Below are 20291 nucleotides of genomic sequence, written 5' to 3' on the forward strand. Positions count from 1 at the left end.
TGTTTGTTCAAAAAAGTTTTTTTACACTGAATAAAAATATATACGCAACATCCAAAGTGTTGGTCCGATGTTTCATGAGCTGATATAAAATATATGCACAAAAACTTATTTCTATCAAATGTTATGCGCAAATTTGTTTACATCCCTGTTAGTGAGCATTTCTCCTTTGTTAAAATAATCCAACCACCTGAATAATCACTACACAGGTGCAACTTGTGCTGGGGACAATAAAAGGCCACTTTGTGCAGTTTTGTCACACAACACAAGTGTTGAGGAAGAAGCAATTGGTATGCTGACAAAAGGAATGTCCACCAAAGCTGTTGTCAGAGAATTTAATGTTAATTTCTCTACCATAAGCTGCCTCCAATGTTGCCATTCATCCACCACCATCACCTCATGTTTCAGCATGAGAAAGCACAGCCCCATGTCGCAAGGATTTGTTCACACTTCCTGGTACCTGAAAATGTCCCAGTTCTTACATGGCCTGCATACTCACCAGAAATGTCCCCCATTGAGTATGTTCTGGATGCTCTGGATCGATGTGTTCCCGCCAATATCCAGCAAATTTGCACAGGCATTGAAGAGGAGTGGGACAACATTCCACAGGCCATAATCAACAGCCTGATCAACTCTATGCGAAGGAGATGTGTCGCACTGCATGAGACAAATGGTGGTCACACTAGATACTGACTGGTTTTCTGATCCACACCCCTACCTTATTTTTAAGGTATTTGTGACCAACTGATGCATATCTGTATTCCGAGTCATGTGAAATCCATTGATTAGGGCTTAATGAAAGTATTTCAACTGACTGATTTCCTTATATGAACTGTAACTCAGTAAAATACTTGAAATTGTTGCATGTTGCGTTTATATTTTTGTTCAGCATACAGTTGAAGTCAGAAGTTTACATACACCTTAGCCATATACATTTAAACTCTGTTTTTCACAACTCCTGACATTTAATCCCAGTAAAAATTCCCTGTCTAAGGTCAGTTAGGATCACCACTTTATTTTAAGAATGTGAAATGTCTGAATATTAGTAGAGAGCATGATTTCATTCAGCTTTTATCTCTTTCATCACATTCCCAATGGGTCAGAAGTTTACATACTCAATTACTATTTGGTAGCATTGCCTTTAAACTGTTTAACTTGGGTCAAACGTTTCGGGTAGCCTTCCACAAACTTCCCACAATAAGTTGGGTGAATTTTGGCCCATTCCTCCTGACAGAGCTGGTGTAACTGAGTCAGGTTTGTAGGCCTCCTTGCTCACACATGCTTTTTCAGTTCTGCCCACAAATTTTCTGCAGATTGAGGTCAGGGCTTTGTGATGGCCACTCCAATACCTTGACTCTGTTGTCCTTAAGCCATTTTTCCACAACTTTGGAAGTATGCTTAGGGTCATTGTCCATTTGGAAGACCCATTTGCGACCAAGCTTTAACTTCCTGACTGATGTCTTGAGATGTTGCTTCAATATATCCACATAATTTTCCACCCTCATGATGCCATCTATTTTGTGAAGTGCACCAGTCCCTCTTGCAGCAAACACCCCCACAACATGATGCTGCCAACCCCGTGCTTCACGGTTGGGATGATGTTCTTCGGCTTGCAAGCCTCCCCCCTTTTCCTCCAAACATAACTATGGTCATTATGGCCAAACAGTTCTATTTTTGTTTCATCAGACCAGAGGACACCCACTACCCACTTTATATGTAAATACTGTATTCTATACTGTATTCTAGTCATGGCTCATCCTATATATGTACAGTTTGGTAAAAAAGTACTTGCCCCTTTTCTAATTTTCTCTACTTTTGCATATTTTTGATACGGAATGTTATTAGATCTTCAACCAAAACCTAATAAATAAAATATAAAGTGAACCTGAGCAAACAAATAACACAACAATGATATACTTATTTAATTTATTTCATAAATAAAGTTATGCAACACCCCATTTCCCGTGTGGAAAAAGTAATTGCCCCCTTACACTCAATAACTGGTTGTGCCACCTTTAGCTGCAAAGACTGCAACCAAATGCTTACTGTAGTTGTTGATCAGACTCTCTCATCACTGTGGAGGAATTTTGTCCCTCTCTTGCATGCAGAACTGCTTTAACTCAGCGACATTTGTGGGTTTTCAAGTATGAACTGCTCATTTCAAGTCTTGCCACAACATCTCAATTGGGATTAGATCAGCTTCAGCTCACAGATGTATGGCCTGACATTCTCCTGTAGAATATGCTAATACAGAGCAGAATTCATGGTTCCTTCTATTAAGGCAAGTCATCCAGGTCCTGAAGCAGCAAAGCATCCTCAAACCATCACACTACCAACCCCATGCTTGACCATTGGTATAAGGTTCTTACTGTGGAATGCAGTGTTTGGTTTTCGCCAGGCATAATGGGACCCAATTATATTTTTGAATCATCTGCCCATAGAACATTCTTACAAGAGTCTAGATGATCATCAAGATACTTCCATGTGTTTTTGGCAAACTTCAGTCAACTTTTTGGAAGACATGGGTCGCATGATGCCTGGTGAAAATCAAACACTGCATTCCAATACCTTGCAAAGAAGGGCACCTATTGATAGATGGGTAAAAAAAAAAAAAGCAGACATTAAATATCCCTCTGAGCAAGCTGAAGTTATTAATTCCATCTCAGATGGTGTATCAATAAACCCAGTCACTACAAAGACTTTTAAACAGTTAGAGTTTAATGGCTGTGATGGAAGAAAACATCAGCATTGTAGTTACTCTACAATACTAACCTAATTGACAGAATGAAAATAAGGCAGCTTGTACAGAATAAAAATATTCCGAAACATGCATTCTGTTGTCAACAAGGCATTAAAGTAATACTGAATACAAAGTGTTTTGTTTGGGGCAAATCCAACACATTCAAACATGGTGGTGGCTGTATCATGTTATGGGTATGCTTGTCATCGGCAAGGACTAGGAAGTTTTTTAGGATAAAAAGAAACGGATTAGAGTTAAGCACAGGCAAAATCCTAGAGGAAAACATTGTTCAGTCTGCTTTCCAACAGACACTGGGAGACAAATTCACCTTTCAGCAGGACATTAACCTAAAACACAAGGCCAAATACACACTGGAGCTGCTTACCAAAATGACATTGAATGTTCCCGAGTGGCATAGTTACAATTTTGACTTAAATCAGCTTGAAAATCCATGGCAAGATTTGTAAATGGCTGTTTATGTCACGACTTCTACCGAAGTCGATGCTTCTCCTTGTTCGGGCGGTGCTCGGCGATCAACGTCACCGGTCTTCTAGCCATCATTGATCTATGTTTCATTTTCCATTGGTTTTGTCTGGTCTTCTGACACACCTGGTTCCAATCCCATTCATTATATGCTGTGTATTTAACCCTCTGTTGCCCCTCATGTCCTTGTCAGATATTGTTTATTGTTATGTTCATGTTTTATGGATTGGTGTGCGACGGGTTCTTGTACCCACATTGAGTTTATTATGGACTTTGGTTTTGGAGTTTGTGTTTTAAGTTATTAAAATACTCAATTTATACCAAGTTTGATTCTTCTGTGCTTGACTTCCCTGCCACCTACATACACGTCGTGACAGAATCTCTCACCCAAAATATGAAGTCAGCAGGAGAAAATACCCTGGACATGGAGGTGGTGGAATGCGTCCAGGAGCATACGGAGAAGCTTTACCATCTGGGAGTCGCCATGGATCGCGTTGTCCAGAATATGGACTGCTGGGAGAGACGGGGAGTTCTTCCAGTGCCTCCACCAGCACAACCGGGGTCTATCCTGGGCGCCCCTTTACCACCTGAACCCAGTGGGATCTGTCTACCCATGCCACGGGGGTACGACGGAAGTGCTGCCAACTGCCAGGGATCCCTCCTCCAATTAAACCTTTATCTGACCACGGTCAAAACAGCTCCATCGGACTATGAGAAGGTTTTCGCCCTCGTCTCGTGCCTCACCGGGAGATCACTGGAGTGAACCAGCGCCGTGTGTGGAGGGGAAGATGCGGCGTTGGACCATTTTGAGGAGCAGTTTTCGACCACCCACCCAAGGGCAGAGGGGAGGGTGAGCATCTCTATCATCTGAGGCAGGAGACGAGGAGCGCGCAGGAGTTTGCTCTGGAGTTTAGGACCCTGGCTGCCAGCGTGGGATGGAACAACAGGGCCCTGATCGACCATTACCACTGCAGTCTACGCGAGGAGGTCTGTCAGGAGCTGGCCTGCAGAGACACCACCCTCACCTTCGACCAGCTGGTGGACCTGTCCATCTGGCTGGACAACATGCTGGCTACTCGCGGACGTCCAGATCGGGGTCTAGTGGTTCCATCCTCCCGCACCCCCTCTCCGATACCCATGATGTTGGGAGGGAGGGTGTGCAGGGAGACCGAAGGGGGTTCCCGCTCGTGCACCATCTGTGGCCGCAGAGGGCACACTGCTGGTCGGTGCCGGGTTGGTTCCTCTGGGAATTTAGGCAGCAGGCAGGGCGTTCTTGAGTCACCCCAGGTGAGCCGGCACCATTCTCACCCAGAGCCCTCTGTCGCACATATATTTGTGTCTGTCACTGTTCCTGATCCCCCCCCCCCCCCTCTCGTTCCCAGCATAAGGCGCTAGTAAATTCAGACGTAGCTGGGAATTTCATTGATAAAGTGTTAGCTCATAGTTTAGGGACCCCTATTGTTCCTGTGGATGTACCCTTCCCTGTTCACGCCTTAGATAGTCGACTATTAGGGTCAGGGCTTATCAGGGAGACCAACGCTCCTTTGAGTATGGTGACACCGGGGGTCACACGGAAACATTTGTATTTTCCTTATTGACTCCTGCGTATCCAGTGTTGCTAGGCCTACCCTGGTTAGCTTATCATAACCTCACTATTTCTTGGCCACAGAGGGCTCTCACGGGGTGGTCGCAAGAGTGCTTAGGTGGGTGTTTAGGGGTTTCCGTTGGTGTTACTACGGTGGAAAGTCCAGACCAGGTCTGCACCGTGCGCATCCCCCCAGAATGTGCCGATTTGGCTCTCGCCTTCTGTCGCAAGCGGAGACGGTGGCTATGGAGACATATGTCTCCGAATCCCTGCGTCAGGGGTATATTCTGTTCTCCACATCACCCGTCTCCTCAAGTTTTTTTTTTTGTAAAGAAGAAGGATGGAGGTCTGCGCCCGTGCATTGATTATCGAGGTCTAAATCAAATCACGGTGAGGTACAGTTACCCGCTACCTCTTATCGCCACGGCGATTGAGTCAATGCATTGGGCGCGCTTCTTCACTCTACTGGATCTCAGGAGTGTGTACCACCTGTTGCGTATCCGAGAGAGGGACGAGTGGAAGACGTGAGCTGTTGGCTGTTAAAGCTTTGAAGCTGTAGGACATTGGCTTGAGGGGGCTAAACACCCCTTTCTTATCTGGAATGACCATTGCAATCTGGAGTACATCCGGGCAGCGAGGAGAATGATTCCTCGTCAGGTAAGGTGGGCCATGTTTTTCACCCATTTTGTGTTTACCCTCTCTTACAGACCAGGCTCCCAGAACGTCAAGGCAGACACACTGTCCCGGCTGTATGACACAGAGGAGCGGTCCATGGATCCCACTCCCATACTCCCAGTTTCCAGCTGGGCGTCTGTACGTTCTTTCTGCTGTCCGCGATCGGCTGATCTATTGGGCCCACACGTCATCCCCTTATGGTCATCCTGGGATTGGTCAGACGGTGCGCTGTCTTAGTGGGAGGTACTGGTGGCCCACTTTAGAAAGAGACGTAAGGGTTTATGTTTCCTTCTGCTCAATGTGCGCCCAGTGCAAGGCTCCTAGACACCTGCCCAGAGGTAAGTTACAACCCTTACCTGTTCCACAATGGCCGTGGTCGCACCTGTCGGTGGATTTTATAACCGATCTTCCACCTTCACAGGGTAACACCACGATCCTGGGCGTTGTGGATCGTTTTTCTAAGTCCTGTCGTCTCTTCCCTTTGCCCGGTCTCCCTATGGCCCTACAAACTGTGGAGGCCCTGTTTACACACGTCTTCCGGCACTACAGGGTGCCTGAGGATATAGTGTCTGATCGGGGTCCCCAATTTACATCAAGGGTCTGGAATGCGTTCATGGAACGTCTGGAGGTCTCGGTCAGCCTTACCTCAGGTTTTCACCCCGAGAGTAGCGGGCAGGTAGAGAGAGTTAACCAGGATGTGGGTAGGTTTCTGAGGTCTTATTGCCAGGACCGGCTGGGGGAGTGGGCGGCATTCGTGCCCTGGGCAGAGATGGCCTAGAACTCGCTCCTCCACTAACCTTTCTCAATTTCAGAGTGTATTGGGGTATCAGCCGGTTCTGGCTCCATGGCATCAGAGTCAGACAGAGGCTCCTGCGGTGGACGACTGGTTCCAGCACGAGGAGGAAACATGGGACGCCGCCCACGTCCACCTTCAGCACCCTGTACTGCGCCAGAAATTTGGCGCAGACCGTCACCGCAATGAGAGCCCGGGGTTCACAGGGTCTGGCTCCCGACCCGAAACCTGCCCCTCCGCCTGCCCTGCCTGCCCTGCCGGACGCTGGTTCTGCGGTTTGTTGGGGCCATTTAAAGTCCTGAGGAGAGTGAACGAGGTATATTATAGGTTACAGCTTCCCCCCAATTAGCGTATTAACCCCTCGTTCCATGTGTATCTCCTCAGGCCGGTGGTGGCTGGCCCGCTCCAGGAGGCTGAGGTGCGGGAAGTTCATCCGCCCCCTCTGGATATTGAGGGGATCCCTGCGTACTCCGTTCGATCCATCCTGGATTCGAGACGTCGGTCGAGGGGCCTTCAGTACCTAGTGGACTGGGAGGGGTACGGTCCGGAGGAGAGATGATGGGTTCCGGTGGAGGACATGTTAGATCCTTCCCTGCTACGAGAGTTCCACCGTCTCCATCCGGATCGCCCTGCGCCTCGTCCTCCGGGTCGTCCCCGAGGCCGGTGTCGACGCGCTGCTGGAGCTGCGTGTCAGGGGTGGGGACACTGTCACGACTTCTGCCGAATGCGATGCCTCCTGCCGAAGTCGATGCCTCTCCTTGTTCGGGCGGTAATCGGCGATCGACGTCACCGGTCTTTTAGCCATCATTGATCTATGTTTCATTTTCCATTAGTTTTGTCTGGTCTTTTTACACACCTGGTTCCAATCCCATTCATTATATGTTGAGTGTTTCCCCTCATGTCCTTGTAAGAGATTGTTTATTGTTATGTTCATGTTTTATGGATCGGTGTGCAACTGGTTCTTGTACCCACATTTATTTTATTATGGACTTTGGTTTTGTAGTTTGTTTTAAGTTATTAAAATACTCCATTTATACCAAGTTTGATTCTCCTGCGCTTGACTTCCCTGCCACCTACATACACGACATGACAGTTTAGCAATGATCCACAGCCAACTTGATAGAACTTGAAGAATTTTTTTAATTAATAATGTGCAAATATTCTACAATCCAAGTCTAAAGCTCTTACCCAGAAAGACTCACAGCTGTAATTGCTGCCAAAGGTGATTTTAACATGTGTGAATACCTATGTAAATGAGATATTTCAAACATTTCTGAAAACATGTATTCACTTTGTTATTATGGGTTTTGTGTTGATGGGTGAGAAAAAAATCGATTTAATCCCATTTAAATTCAGGCTGTAACAAAACAAAATGTGGAATAAGTCATGGGGTATGCATTTTTTTGTCATTTTTTTTATTTGACCACTATTTTACCAGGTAAGTTGACTGAGAACACATTCTCATTTACAGCAACGACCTGGGGAATAGTTACAGGAGAGAGGAGGGGGGATGAATGAGACAATTGTAAAGTTTCTGAAGGCACTGTGTATATATAGAAAGCTGTGTACTTGCCTAATAAATGTTGATATTATTTTATTTGCTCCATTTGGTGGGTGTGGCGGGTTGTGGCTTGAACAATGAATGACGTATTTAAATGGTAGTGGCCATTCGGACAGTGTTCCCAACCCCGTTTTTCAACTGGTCGCTCAGAACAGCACCTTTTTCGTTTAATTGAACAATACACATAATTTTGTCATATTGAACGCAGCCCTATTGTCTGCTGAGTACTTCCTTATGCCATTGAAAATCTGAGACATTGGTCTTGTCTGAATACCCATTCTTGCTAAATAGTAGGCATTTTGGGTGTGGGAAATAGGTTTTATAGTAGGCCTATATGATTTTTAGTTGTATACTTTAAATGCCAGGATGTCATACTACGTAGTTGTCCAAACTTGGTCCTCGTGGCCCCGTTTTTTTTTGTTGCCCTGGTACTACAGCTGACTCAAATAATCAACTAGTCATCAAGCTTTGATCGTTTGAATCAATTGTGTAGTGTTAGGGAAAAAACCAAAACGTGCACCCCTTGGGGTCCCGAGGACAGAGTTTGGGAAACGCTGTCATATTCATTTAGGCTTTTCCTCTAGTTGAATTTTCTGCACACTATTGAGGAAGAGAATCGTTTTTCGAGACCCAAGTGTGTTTGATAACAGCTGATAATCAGATAAGCCTTTTATGATCCGCTGTACCAAAATTAACGAATGGGGGAACGCAATTGCGCATTTGCACACTAGATGAGCATTCTCAATATGGACGAGACTACTATGTTGAAATTTGTTGCTTACTGCATTTGATTTTACTAAAAAGTATGTTCTAAATAGTATGTACACGATTAGTACACAGAATGCAGTCTTAGAAAGTAGTAGGCAAGACAGAATTCTGACACAGACAATATCTACAGGAAAGTAGGCCTTAAATCGACTTCCAAACACGGGTCTGAGTGTGGCTCTCAGGGTTTGTTTGAGAACAAAATGTAAATACATGCATACAATGCATGCATATACAGTTGAAGTCGGAAGTTTACATACACTTAGGTTGGAGTCATTAAAACTAGTTTTTCAACCACAAATGTCTTGTTAACAAATTATAGTTTTGGCAAGTCGGTTAGGACATCTACTTTGTGCATGACTCAAGTAACTTTTCCAACAATTGTTTAGACAGATTATTTAACTTATAATTCAGTGTATCACAATTCCAGTTGGTCAGAAGTTTACATGCACTAAGTTGACTGTGCCTTTAAACAGCTTGGAAAAGTCAAGAAAATTATGTCATGGCTTTAGAAGCTTCTGATTGGCTAACTGACATCATTTGAGTCCATTGGAGGTGTACCTGTGGCTGTATTTCAAGGTCTACCTTCAAACTCTTTGCTCGATATCATGGGAAAATCAAAAGAAATCAGCCAAGACCTCAAAAAAAACATTGTAGACCTCCCCAAGTCTGGTTCTTCCTTGGGGGCAATTGTCAAATGCCTGAAGGTACCACATTCATCTGTATAAACAATAGTACGCAAGTATAAACACCATGGGACCACGCAGCCGTCATACCGATCAGGAAGGAGACGCGTTCTGTCTTCTAGAGATGAACGTACCTTGGTGTGAAAAGTGCAAATAAAACAACAGTAAAGGACCTTGTGAGATGCTGGAGGAAACAGGTACAAAGGTATCTATATCCACAGTAAAACAAGTCCTATATCGACATAACCTGAAAGGCTGCTCAGCAAGGAAGAAGCCACTGCTCCAAAACCACCATTAAAAAGCCAGACTACGGTTTGCAACTGCACTTGAGACAAAGATCATACTTTTTGGAGAAATGTCCTCTGGTCTGATGAATCAAAAATAGAACTGTTTGGCCATAATGACCATCGTTATGTTTGGAGGAAAAAGGGGGATGCTTGCAAGCCGAAGAACACCATCCCAACCGTGACGCACGGGGGTGGCAGCATCATGTTGTGGGAGTGCTTTGCTGCAGGAGGGACTGGTGCACTTCACAAAATAGATGGCATCATTAGTTAGGAAAATTATGTGGATATATTGAAGCAATATCTCATTACATCAGTCAGGAAGTTAAAGCTTGGTTGCAAATTAGTCATCCAAATGAGTCTTCCAAAGTTGTGGCAAAATGGCTTAAGGACAACAAAGGCAAGGTATTTGAGTGGCCATCACAAAGCCCTCACCTCAATCCCATAGAAAAGGCAGAACTGAAAAAGTGTCTGTGAGCAAGGAGGCCTACAAACCTGACTCAGTTACACCAGCTCTGTCAGGAGGAATGGGCCAAAATTCACCCGACTTATTGTGGAAAGCTTGTGGAAGGCTACCCGAAACGGTTGACCCAAGTGAAACAATTTAAAGGCAATGCTACCAAATACTAATTGAGTGTATGTAAACTTCTGACCCACTGGGAATGTGATGAAAGAAATTAAAGTTTAAATAAATCATTCTCTCTACTATTCAAATCAAATCAAATTTATTTATATAGCCCTTCGTACATCAGCTGATATCTCAAAGTGCTGTACAGAAACCCAGCCTAAAACCCCAAACAGCAAGCAATGCAGGTGTAGAAGCACGGTGGCTAGGAAAAACTCCCTAGAAAGGCCAAAACCTAGGAAGAAACCTAGAGAGGAACCAGGCTATGTGGGGTGGCCAGTCCTCTTCTGGCTGTGCCGGGTGGAGATTATAACAGAACATGGCCAAGATGTTCAAATGTCCATAGATGACCAGCATGGTCCAATAATAATAAGGCAGAACAGTTGAAACTGGAGCAGCAGCACGGCCAGGTGGACTGGGAGCAGCAAGGAGTCATCATGTCAGGTAGTCCTAAGGCATGGTCCTAGGGCTCAGGTCCTCCGAGAGAGAGAAAGAAAGAGAGAAAGAGAGAAAGAGAGAATTAGAGAGAGCACACTTAAATTCACACAGGACACCGAATAGGACAGGAGAAGTACTCCAGATATAACAAACTGACCCTAGCCCCCCGACACATAAACTACTGCAGCATAAATACTGGAGGCTGACGCGACTGACATTTTGTTGGTGGGGAAGGAAAAGAGCGAGAGAGTGTTGTGGAGGAGGCTTGAAGTGCTGGGCATCTTGTTATGACATGCATTATCTGAATTGGGTCCACTGAATTATACCTAAGAGGACAGGCTTCTATGGAAGAACTTTGAATGTCCTTTGAGCTAGCTAGCTAACAAGCTTCAGCTAGCTAGCTATCAAGCTTGTGTGTGCAGAGTGGCACCAGAATTAAAAACACATCTTACCTGTTTGTAGTTAATAAATCCTTTGTGAAACATTATAACTAGGCCTATTGCATCCTTAACTAGCATTTAAAAGGTTAATAGATTCTTCTCAAGCTAATTAAAAATCTCTCGCCCTGTCTTCTGAATCACGATTCTAACGTCAGTACAGTAGCCTATGCTTTGGAGGGGGATGGGCAGGTATCCTAAATACGCACACACACTTACAAAGATTTCAGCTTGCAGGCAGACACTGGAATACGTTTCTGAGTGACAGAGTAAGCGTTTTGCATAGGCGCTTTGTTGCATTTTCTTGTGGGACTAGTAAAAATGCCTGCAACATATAAGGTTATTAACTGGTTCTTGTGCTTTTAAAGTTCTGTTCTGGAACAGTATGGATTACTTTTGTTCCATGTTCTATTTCTGTTCCTTGAAAATGTTTGCTATTTTTCAGTTTTTTTGGGGTCCTGCAATTCTACACATTTTGTCATGCCTTATGATGTGAGCATATGCTAAAATCCAGGGGGTGGTTTAGAAAAGTCAGTTTAATAACACTTTTCTGTGGATATTTTCTCTCAAATTTTCGGCATAATGACCAACCACTAGGGACAACCGGTAGAGTAAGTTCAAAGGTAATATAGTTCAACAATCTGGCTTGCAGAGGTCCTGAGAAGACCTTTCCAAACAATTTTATTGTATTATCTCAGACAGTGACTAGCTAGCAAGCTATCACCGGATGATGTATCAGGCTACATACAGTGCCTTCCAAAAGTATTCATACCCCATGACTTATTCAACATTTTTCTGTGTTATAATCTAAATTCAAAATGTATTAAATATTTTTTTTTCTCACCCATCTACACACAATAACTCATAATGACAAAGTGAAAATATGTTTTTAAAAATTGTTGCACATTTATTGAAAATGAAATACAGAAATATCAGATTTACATGTGTATTCACACCCCTGACTCAATACATGTTAGAATAACCTTTGGCAGCGATTACAGCTGTGAGTCTTTCTGGGTAAGTCTCTAAGAGCTTTGCACACCTGGATTGTAGAATATTTGCACATTATTCTTTTTTTAATTCTTCAAGCTCTGTCAAGTTGGTTGTTGATCATTGCTAAACAGCCATTTTCAAGTCTTGCCATTGATTTTCAAGCCGATTTAAGTCAAAATTGTAACTAGGCCACTCGGGAATATTCAATGTCATCTTGGTAAGCAATTCCAGTGTATATTTGGCCTTGTGTTTTAGGTAATTGTCCTGCTGAAAGGTGAATTTGTTGATCCATCCTCGGTTTTCTTCACAGTTAAACTATGTAACTGCTTTAAAGACACTATTGGCCTCATGGTGAATCTCCCTGGTTCTTCTGGTTGAATCTCTGTTTGAAATTCACCGCAGAGATTGAGATTGAGACCTTACAATCATTTGTATGTGTGGGGTACAGAGATGAGGTAGTCATTCAAAAATAATGTTAAACACTATTATTGCAACTTATTATGTGACTTTTTAAGCACATTTTTAATCCTGAAATAATTTAGGCTTTTCACAACAAAGGCGTGGAATACATTTCTAAAAACATAGTTCCACTTTGACATTCTGGGGTATTGTTTGTTGGCCAGTGACACAACATCTCAAATGAATCCATGTTATATTCAGGCTGCAACACAACAAAATGTGTAAAAAGTCAAGGGGTGTGAATACTTACTAAAAAGACTAGTCTTCACTTTTATCTCACATGAAAAGCACCAACAGCCTCAGCAAATAATATTTGCAAACGTGATTGGTTATGGTAGCGTCGACTACTATGATCTTACTGGCATACTGCGTCTTTGGTTGTCCAGTGATAATCTAATGATGATTCTGTAACCTACGGTATATCTCTTGATTTGGACCCCAGAATAGGCCTCATAAATGGCCAGCTGGCCTACTAAGAGTTTCAAGATATTTTTCACTGTGGTGACTGTTCTGTAGGAATGATACAAAAAATACATATCACATCTTAATTTAAGAAGTTAATTATTTGTTTATTATTCATTTGTTTAAGTATTTCTATCTCCAAGATTCACCCACCCGAAAAATATAAATTCCGGCTTATTCAAAAATGAAATGAAGGAATTGTTATTGACCGCATCAAAGGAATGAATCAACAAAATCAAAGTGGCAATAATCATAATCATTATTACAATAATAGTTAAATCATCAGAATATCCACATTCATAACAAATCCATGTACAATGGCAATACACTCTTCAATATCACTCTTTCCATTAATATACACAAATCCCCGAATGTCTGTCCTTTTTAAAACAAAAATAGAGGGGTTGGGGGACTATGGCTTGTCAAGGGGTATGACTATGAGTGACCTGTGGGGTTGAAGGTTCAAGGGTGAGGGAGGGTTGGCGAGTTGGAGGCACACTTAATAGAACTTGAAGAAATGGCTAATAACATGGTGTTACTTGCATGGAAGAGTTGCTTCACAAGTAACAGTGTGATCTGAACCAAATGTTCAGCCTGACAGAGGGGTCTATGAGAGGCAGAGTTCGGGGAACTAAATTGGAAAGATTAGATAAGGGTTGTCTGGATAATTATATACATCAGAATGACAACCATTGCAAACATTTAATGTAGAGAACGTAAAACTTAAATCAAATAACAAGGAAGAATCCTAATAGTTACAGGAATTTTTAAAAAGGAGATGGAGGTCACTGGAAATATTATCTTAGTTATTCTATATACTGTATATGTACAAACATTGCTTGGTCACCCAAATATCATTTTTAAAAATGCCTCAGTTGATGAGAAAATGAGTGCAAGCCAGAGATTGTTTTGAGAGGCATAATTAGGTGTGTAGGTGTTCAGAGGTGTCAGATTGGTCAGTGTCTGCACAGAAAGTGCATCCCAGACAGTTGTCCTTTAAATTGCCAGTGTGAACTCCACTCCAACATTTCTCTTTGAGGAGTCAAATATGTCATTTACGAGAAAGGGAGAGAGATTAGAGGATCGAGGAAAAAACTGTACACCCTGCGTATACAAACAAACTGTATATACACATAGACATACTATATATACACACACATATCCAGTATATACACAACAACTGTACACACACTGTATATACACACACATTCAATCACTTAAAAGGTATTAACCTCTAATCTCTCGCTCTTTTGATGTGTCACTTTTCAGTGGTCAGGGCGAAGGAGGGCACAGGGTTTTATTTAGCTTCTGTGTCAGTGGAGTCCATACAAAGAAATCAAATGGAAGTTATACAGAAACTAGGCTCCAGAATTCGGTCTCACCACACTGGAAAAACATGATAAACTCGCGTCTGCCCCACTAAGCTTACATCAGAGACAGAAATAGGAAAACAAAAACGTGATGGTAAGGATGTCCTCTTCTAAGGAGTTTTAGATCGTCTGTAAAATGGAGAGCTCCCCAGCGATTGTCAAGTAGAGAAACAACATCCATCCTCTTATCTCTCTTCCAGGGATTACAAGAGAGAAGTGGAGGGGTACAGGTCACTGCAACGTGCAAATCCTTGTGAGGGGAGCAGGTAAAACAACAGTTTGTGTTTTTTTCCGTCACAATCCCAGGGCAATCTTTCTCCACAAAAGGGTAATGTTCCATAAGATTGTCTTAAGAAAAATCAGTTGATACAAAATGGATCATTTCTGGACTGTCATGAGATACTAGAGTCTTGTCATTATCAAGAAATAAACATTTCCGCAGGAAGATTTCCAATGAATAGTTTTTGTAGTACTACGGTAAGAATAAGCATTATTATAGAAATATAAATCATAGCATTGTCTACATTTTCCAAAGTTTTAATTGAAGCAATATTTTGTTTTGTAGCAGTTTCACTTGTAATAGGCTGTGCATAATTAGTTTCCTTTAAATGTAAAACGAATAGAGATAAAGAAGAGAGAACAAAACCGAAACCATGGGAGATATGAACAGGAGCAGAAAAGTCTAAAAGGGGTGGACATAAACTGAGGTGGTTGAAAATGGTTAAGAATAGATAGAAAGAGAAATGGGTAGATAGTGGGTGGACTGTAGAAAATGTTAGGAAGGAAAAATGCAAGAAACATTGTGAGATCATTGAAAAATGTAAGGAAAGAAAGATTACAGCACCTTTGAAATGCATCTTACACACAGTAGCTCTCCCTCATTTCATTTACTGCTCAATCCCAAAAAAGGTTAATATCATGTCAATCTGCATAGCTGTTCTTCACATGCTTGATGAGCCAACAAAACCATTTCCCGAGATTGGCACGTCTTTAAAAGAAAATCAAACATCTAATCACAAGCATCAAATACAGATTGTCCAGCCATCCAATCAGAGAGAGAGGGCCCAAGTAAAGTAGGATAAATAACACAGCAGATCCTTACATGGTCAGCTGTGGCTCTGGACTATCCTTAAGGTCAGGAGAATTGGACCAATGGCCCAACTTCTCCCTTTGTCAGCCAATCGCATCACGAGAGAGTGCTCTTGATATATGGCCAGGCCATGCGGGCTGCCCATGTTGCCTCAGCCAATTAGGTTCCAGATTGTCCTCCACGAAGCTGCGTGATTGGCTAAGAGGAGAAAAGGAAAACAGAGAGAGAAGGAACGGGGAGGTGCTTGATGAGTTGCTATCCAATCATAGCCATCCCACTGGGCACAGACGTCATTTCAATGTCTAATTTTGATTTACATTTGGTTGACTTGTCAACTAAAGTGAATTTAATCCATGTCATTGGATTTAGGTTAAAAGCAGGGTGAAAAAAATACTACGTTCCCTAACGTCCCTAATGAAATTCATAACTACATCACATTTAGCCTTTTTGTTTAAATGATGTGGAATCACTGTTGATTCAACCAGTTTTTGCCCAGTGGGATAGATCTTGTAATAGATGGACCAACCACTGTATCTGATGGCAGTCACTCCAAAGATGGATTCATCTCTGTCAGTTTGCGTTCAGCTCTGAGGCAATTATTTGTTTACCTGAGTCTCTCAATTCTGCGTCTCTGAGGTATATTAATGGCAATGCTCATATATCAACCAGTGACCCTGTATAGTCCCACATCTTTACTCAATGCAGATGTAAAGCCCTAGCTGCTTTAAAATACATTTTATTACTGATATGAATGTTTTGGCACTCGAAAGGTAGCCCTATTAGCTGACTTAAGCTAACTACATCAAACTCTCCCTGTTAATAATCACATTTGGTTAACTTTTAATTCAACACTCATAGCTAAATCTCTCTCATATCTCTGAATCTCACCCACTCTACGTTATGGCTAATCCCCTAGTACTGATTTGACACAGCATTGGCAGAGCCATTTTGACCCTATACACTAAGTGCCGAATCCTAACTTGAGATCTGCAAGTTAAACTCAAACTTACTCGTAAAGCATGATGCCAACGGGAGAACTGCAAAAATATAAATCAAGTTAGGATTTGGCCCTTAGTAAATTGACTCTTAATCAAATAAAAGAGTTGAATAAGACTGACGTTGGGTTCTGCAAAACCAGGACTGTCTGAAGCATGTTAATGCTCTTGAGACGCTAAGCCAGCTAAGGAATGTTATCCAACTAGTTATAAAGCACCACCAGTGTGAATCTTAAAGGGCCAAAATAAACCCAAATTCACATCTAAACAAAGATTACAATGGACAAGTTATACACAAAACAAGAGGACATGACAACACAGTATAACAGTATTCACAGACAGGTGATATCTGAACAGGTGACACAAAGCAATCAATTCCTTTAAGTGCACGGTGTAACATATTTTAGATTTGAAATACTCCAAACTAACAATGCCCCCAACAAACTTTGTTTTCTCAAAATGTTGTTACATCAGCATTCATCATGCTCAGCTACGTTAACTTAAAATAGTCCCTCGAAACGACATGAAGAAAGTCTATGCCACATATACATTTGGCTGAGCACTGTTTGACTACTGGCCAAAATGTGATTATCTGAGACCCAGGCACTTAAGGCTAGACTTAACTGGCTACCCCAAAATAAGAATCAAATAAATCGGTTTTGGTACTAAACAGAAAAAGCCATGACAACAATTTTGGAAGTGTACTAGGTGTTACAAGTGACTACGTTATATGCCAGGACACTGAAGGTCCAAAAATAGCATTCCTTTTATATTTTCAACCACTTCAAATTGCCGGTAAACTTTTTACCTGACAACTTTGCTATTGTCTCACTTGGTTCAAGCACCCTACTGGACCCAGTTCCCACTCCATTAAACAATTGCACACATAGGGACACGACACACACATAACAAACAAACAGACAAATACATAAAAGAAATAGGCTACCTTGACAATAACAGACAGAGTGAGAGAGACAGACATACAGACCGTGGGAAACATGAAAGGCAACGCTATGACACACACACTTGCTTTGGAGATGGCACTGTTTGTGTCTGGAGCACCAGTTGATCACACACAGGTTCTGAGATTGAGAAGAGAAAACATTGCACGAGTCCAGTCCACAAATGGGAAGTCCCTTAATTGACACATTTTTGAAAACATCACACACTTTCCTTAGGCCATAGGCCATGTCTGTGAAATCCCAAAAATTAAACCGTATTCTGCTTGTTCTGCACTCTGTAGTTAGTCTGCATTTTAAAAAGCATAGTTATTTTGGGATCTTGATAAGACTGCTTATGTACTATCATCAAATAATATAATCTTTCTGTCAATATCATCTCCGCCTGTTACTTGAAAACCCTGTTAAAATACACTCAAAGGCACTAAGGAAACCAAACTACAAAGCCAGATGACCACATCTCTACCAATGAAATTTGAGAGCTGGAGTTTTCAGGACAGGAAATGACAAGACCTTTATCGATGGAATTATGGGATACTACACGCATGTATATAGTAGGATGCTATTGGCTACTGCGAAGTCTTTAGGGAGTGAGATGTTATATAGTGTTTGCTTACGGTCTATATTTGATTAAACAAACACACAACGCAAAATCTCACGTAGTTGCTTGGTTTGGTGATTAGGCCTATACCAGTGTTTTATAGGCTCTATAGTTTGATCGATTGAAACAGTACATGAGGATCCCACAATGTCAGCGATAACTAAAAGGTATCATTATCTTGTCCTGCAAGACAGATACTGACCAAAGCCCAGTTTGAGCATGACGGAAATGAGGTCCATTGGAAAGCCCTTTTGTTGTCTTGTGTGATAATGCTGAACGTACTGTACAGTTAAATGTACAATGATTGCTGCCCCCTACACATTTCTTCTCTCTCTGGTTTGAGTACACATAAAATAAACTGGAAAGATTGCAGTCATCTCATCATCCTCAAAAAAGGAAGGAAATGTGGCAAGACTTTTTTATTTGTGTCTTCTCTCTCTGATTTGGTTTTGTGTTGTTTTTGACCTGCTCCCTCTCCTCTATGCCCAGTCCTGCTGTTGTAGTGCTCTCAGCTGCCTCCGTGCTTGTCACTGGGGAGGATGTAGGGTTGCCACGGAGCTCTCCATTCTGGGGTGGATTGGGATGGAGATGAGGAGTGGGGGGAGGAGGAGGGTCTACGGGTGGGGAGGGGACTCCATTCTCATTCCGGGGCAAGCTGGTGGAGGAGATGCCCGAGGAAGAGATAGTAGGGTCAGGATCAGTGGTCATCCCTCCTTCTTTTTCGCCTTCTTTTTCTCCTCCTCCCCCTCTTCCACCTTCAGTATTCACACAGGGGTCTGCTGAACCCAGGGAGGAATGCTGGGCCCCCTAGCAAGACAGAGAGAGGGAGGGGAGAAGAGGAATAGGAGAGGGGAGAGATGGGAGTGGGAGAAGGGGCATTCAGTGGGGGATTTGTGGCATGGACAAGGGTGTAAAGGAGTCAGCCAATCCAGGAAAGAGAGAATGAGGCAATATAAAGAGTCATATATGAAGCAGGAAATGTGTAGAGAGAAGGCAACAGGGAGGATGGAAGGAGAGGGAGATATAAACAAGCAAGGAATAATCAAATAAAAAGAGGAGGCCAGTGAAGAACAAACAGGTGGGTAGAGGTGAGAGTAAATAAGTGAATCAGTTACGAATGTAGAAAGAAAAGAATGGAGGAAATAGTGTGGGGTGATGTTGGTCCCAATAGGAAAGGATCAAAGCAGGAGGTAAAGAAAGAAAGGATCATGTGAGAAAGCAAAGGGAGTAAGGGAGGGAGAGAAATAAGTGACAAGGGATGGGAGGAACAACGGAGAAAGAGAAATAGAGGAAAATGAGTTACAGAGCAGAAGTATGAGGTACACCAGTAGAGATGGACAGCATAGGAGAGGGGATACAGTCAGAAAAGGAAAAGGTGGAAGGAATTACAATCTTGGGTTGACCAACATGTCAGTTCCTTGATCTTCGTATGATGCTGAGTTAGAAGGGGGTACTAGTCAGGGACGGGTGTCAAAAGGAGTCCGAGCAGTCAAGAAGAATGAGAGTTGTGTCAATCTTAGCCAATGAGATTAATTTCAAGGAATTTCTATACATTCTAATTTGTATTATAAACTGGGTGGTTCGAGCCCTGAATGCTGATTGTCTGACAACCGTGCCATATCAGACCGTATACAATTACATTGGTAACCAGTTTATAATAGCAATAAGGCACCTCGGGGGTTTGTGGTGTAAGGCCAATATACCACGGCTAATGGCTGTATCCAGGCACTCCGCATTGCGTCATGCTAAGAAAAGCCCTTAGCCGTGGTATATTGGCCTTATGCCATACCCTCTCGTGCCTTATTGCTTAAATATACTGCAGTGAAGGCTTGAAAACCATGGTGACACAAATATTTATGACTCTGTAACTTGATACAATTGTGTCATCTTAATTAATCTTACACACATTAAAATCCATGCACATTTCATGTTTAGCATGGTTTTTGCTAAGCTTTCAGTCAATTGACCTTTGTCAGAGCAAAACTTTCACAGAAAGAAAGAAAGAAATAAAGAATAAAAAGCCTTCACCGAAAGCTTAGCTAAGACCACAATAAATGTGAAGAAATTCAATATTGTTTTTACATGCACCTTAGTTCCCTTGTCAAGTGTGTGGTTGATTCCCACACGTCGTTGAACCTTATAAGTACTTTAACCTTTAAATAGTAATAAGTACTTTAAGATAAAACATTATAGATGATAATATTATAGTATTGCATTATTATAATAGTCTAACATGCAGATGGGTTACTGTACTTCTTAGAACTTTAGATGTGAATTGGAGAACATAATGACT

At 42.3% G+C, this 20291-nt stretch overlaps 1 protein-coding gene across 11 annotated transcripts in view; it reads right to left on the reverse strand.

Moving 5' to 3' along the window:
* Nucleotides 1–13069: 13069 nt before the first annotated feature.
* LOC110515208 (ras/Rap GTPase-activating protein SynGAP) overlaps nucleotides 13070–20291 on the reverse strand; it is a 110559-nt gene continuing 103337 nt past the window's right edge. For 8 of the 11 annotated variants that reach the window (XM_090229094.1, XM_036973043.2, XM_090229092.1 and 5 more), the window contains one exon: nucleotides 13070–15641. In XM_090229094.1, the coding sequence (XP_090085220.1) occupies nucleotides 15527–15641 (115 nt within the window). In that variant the 3' untranslated portion in view covers nucleotides 13070–15526. Of the gene's footprint in view, nucleotides 15642–16567; nucleotides 18806–20291 lie in introns of those variants that run through there. The other 3 variants (XM_090229095.1, XM_090229093.1, XM_036973040.2) reach the window with 2 other exon arrangements.

This window comes from Oncorhynchus mykiss, chromosome 3, assembly GCF_057628025.1.
Source record: "Oncorhynchus mykiss isolate SJ-2025 chromosome 3, ASM5762802v1, whole genome shotgun sequence".
In the NCBI taxonomy this organism is placed as follows: Eukaryota; Metazoa; Chordata; class Actinopteri; order Salmoniformes; family Salmonidae; genus Oncorhynchus; species Oncorhynchus mykiss.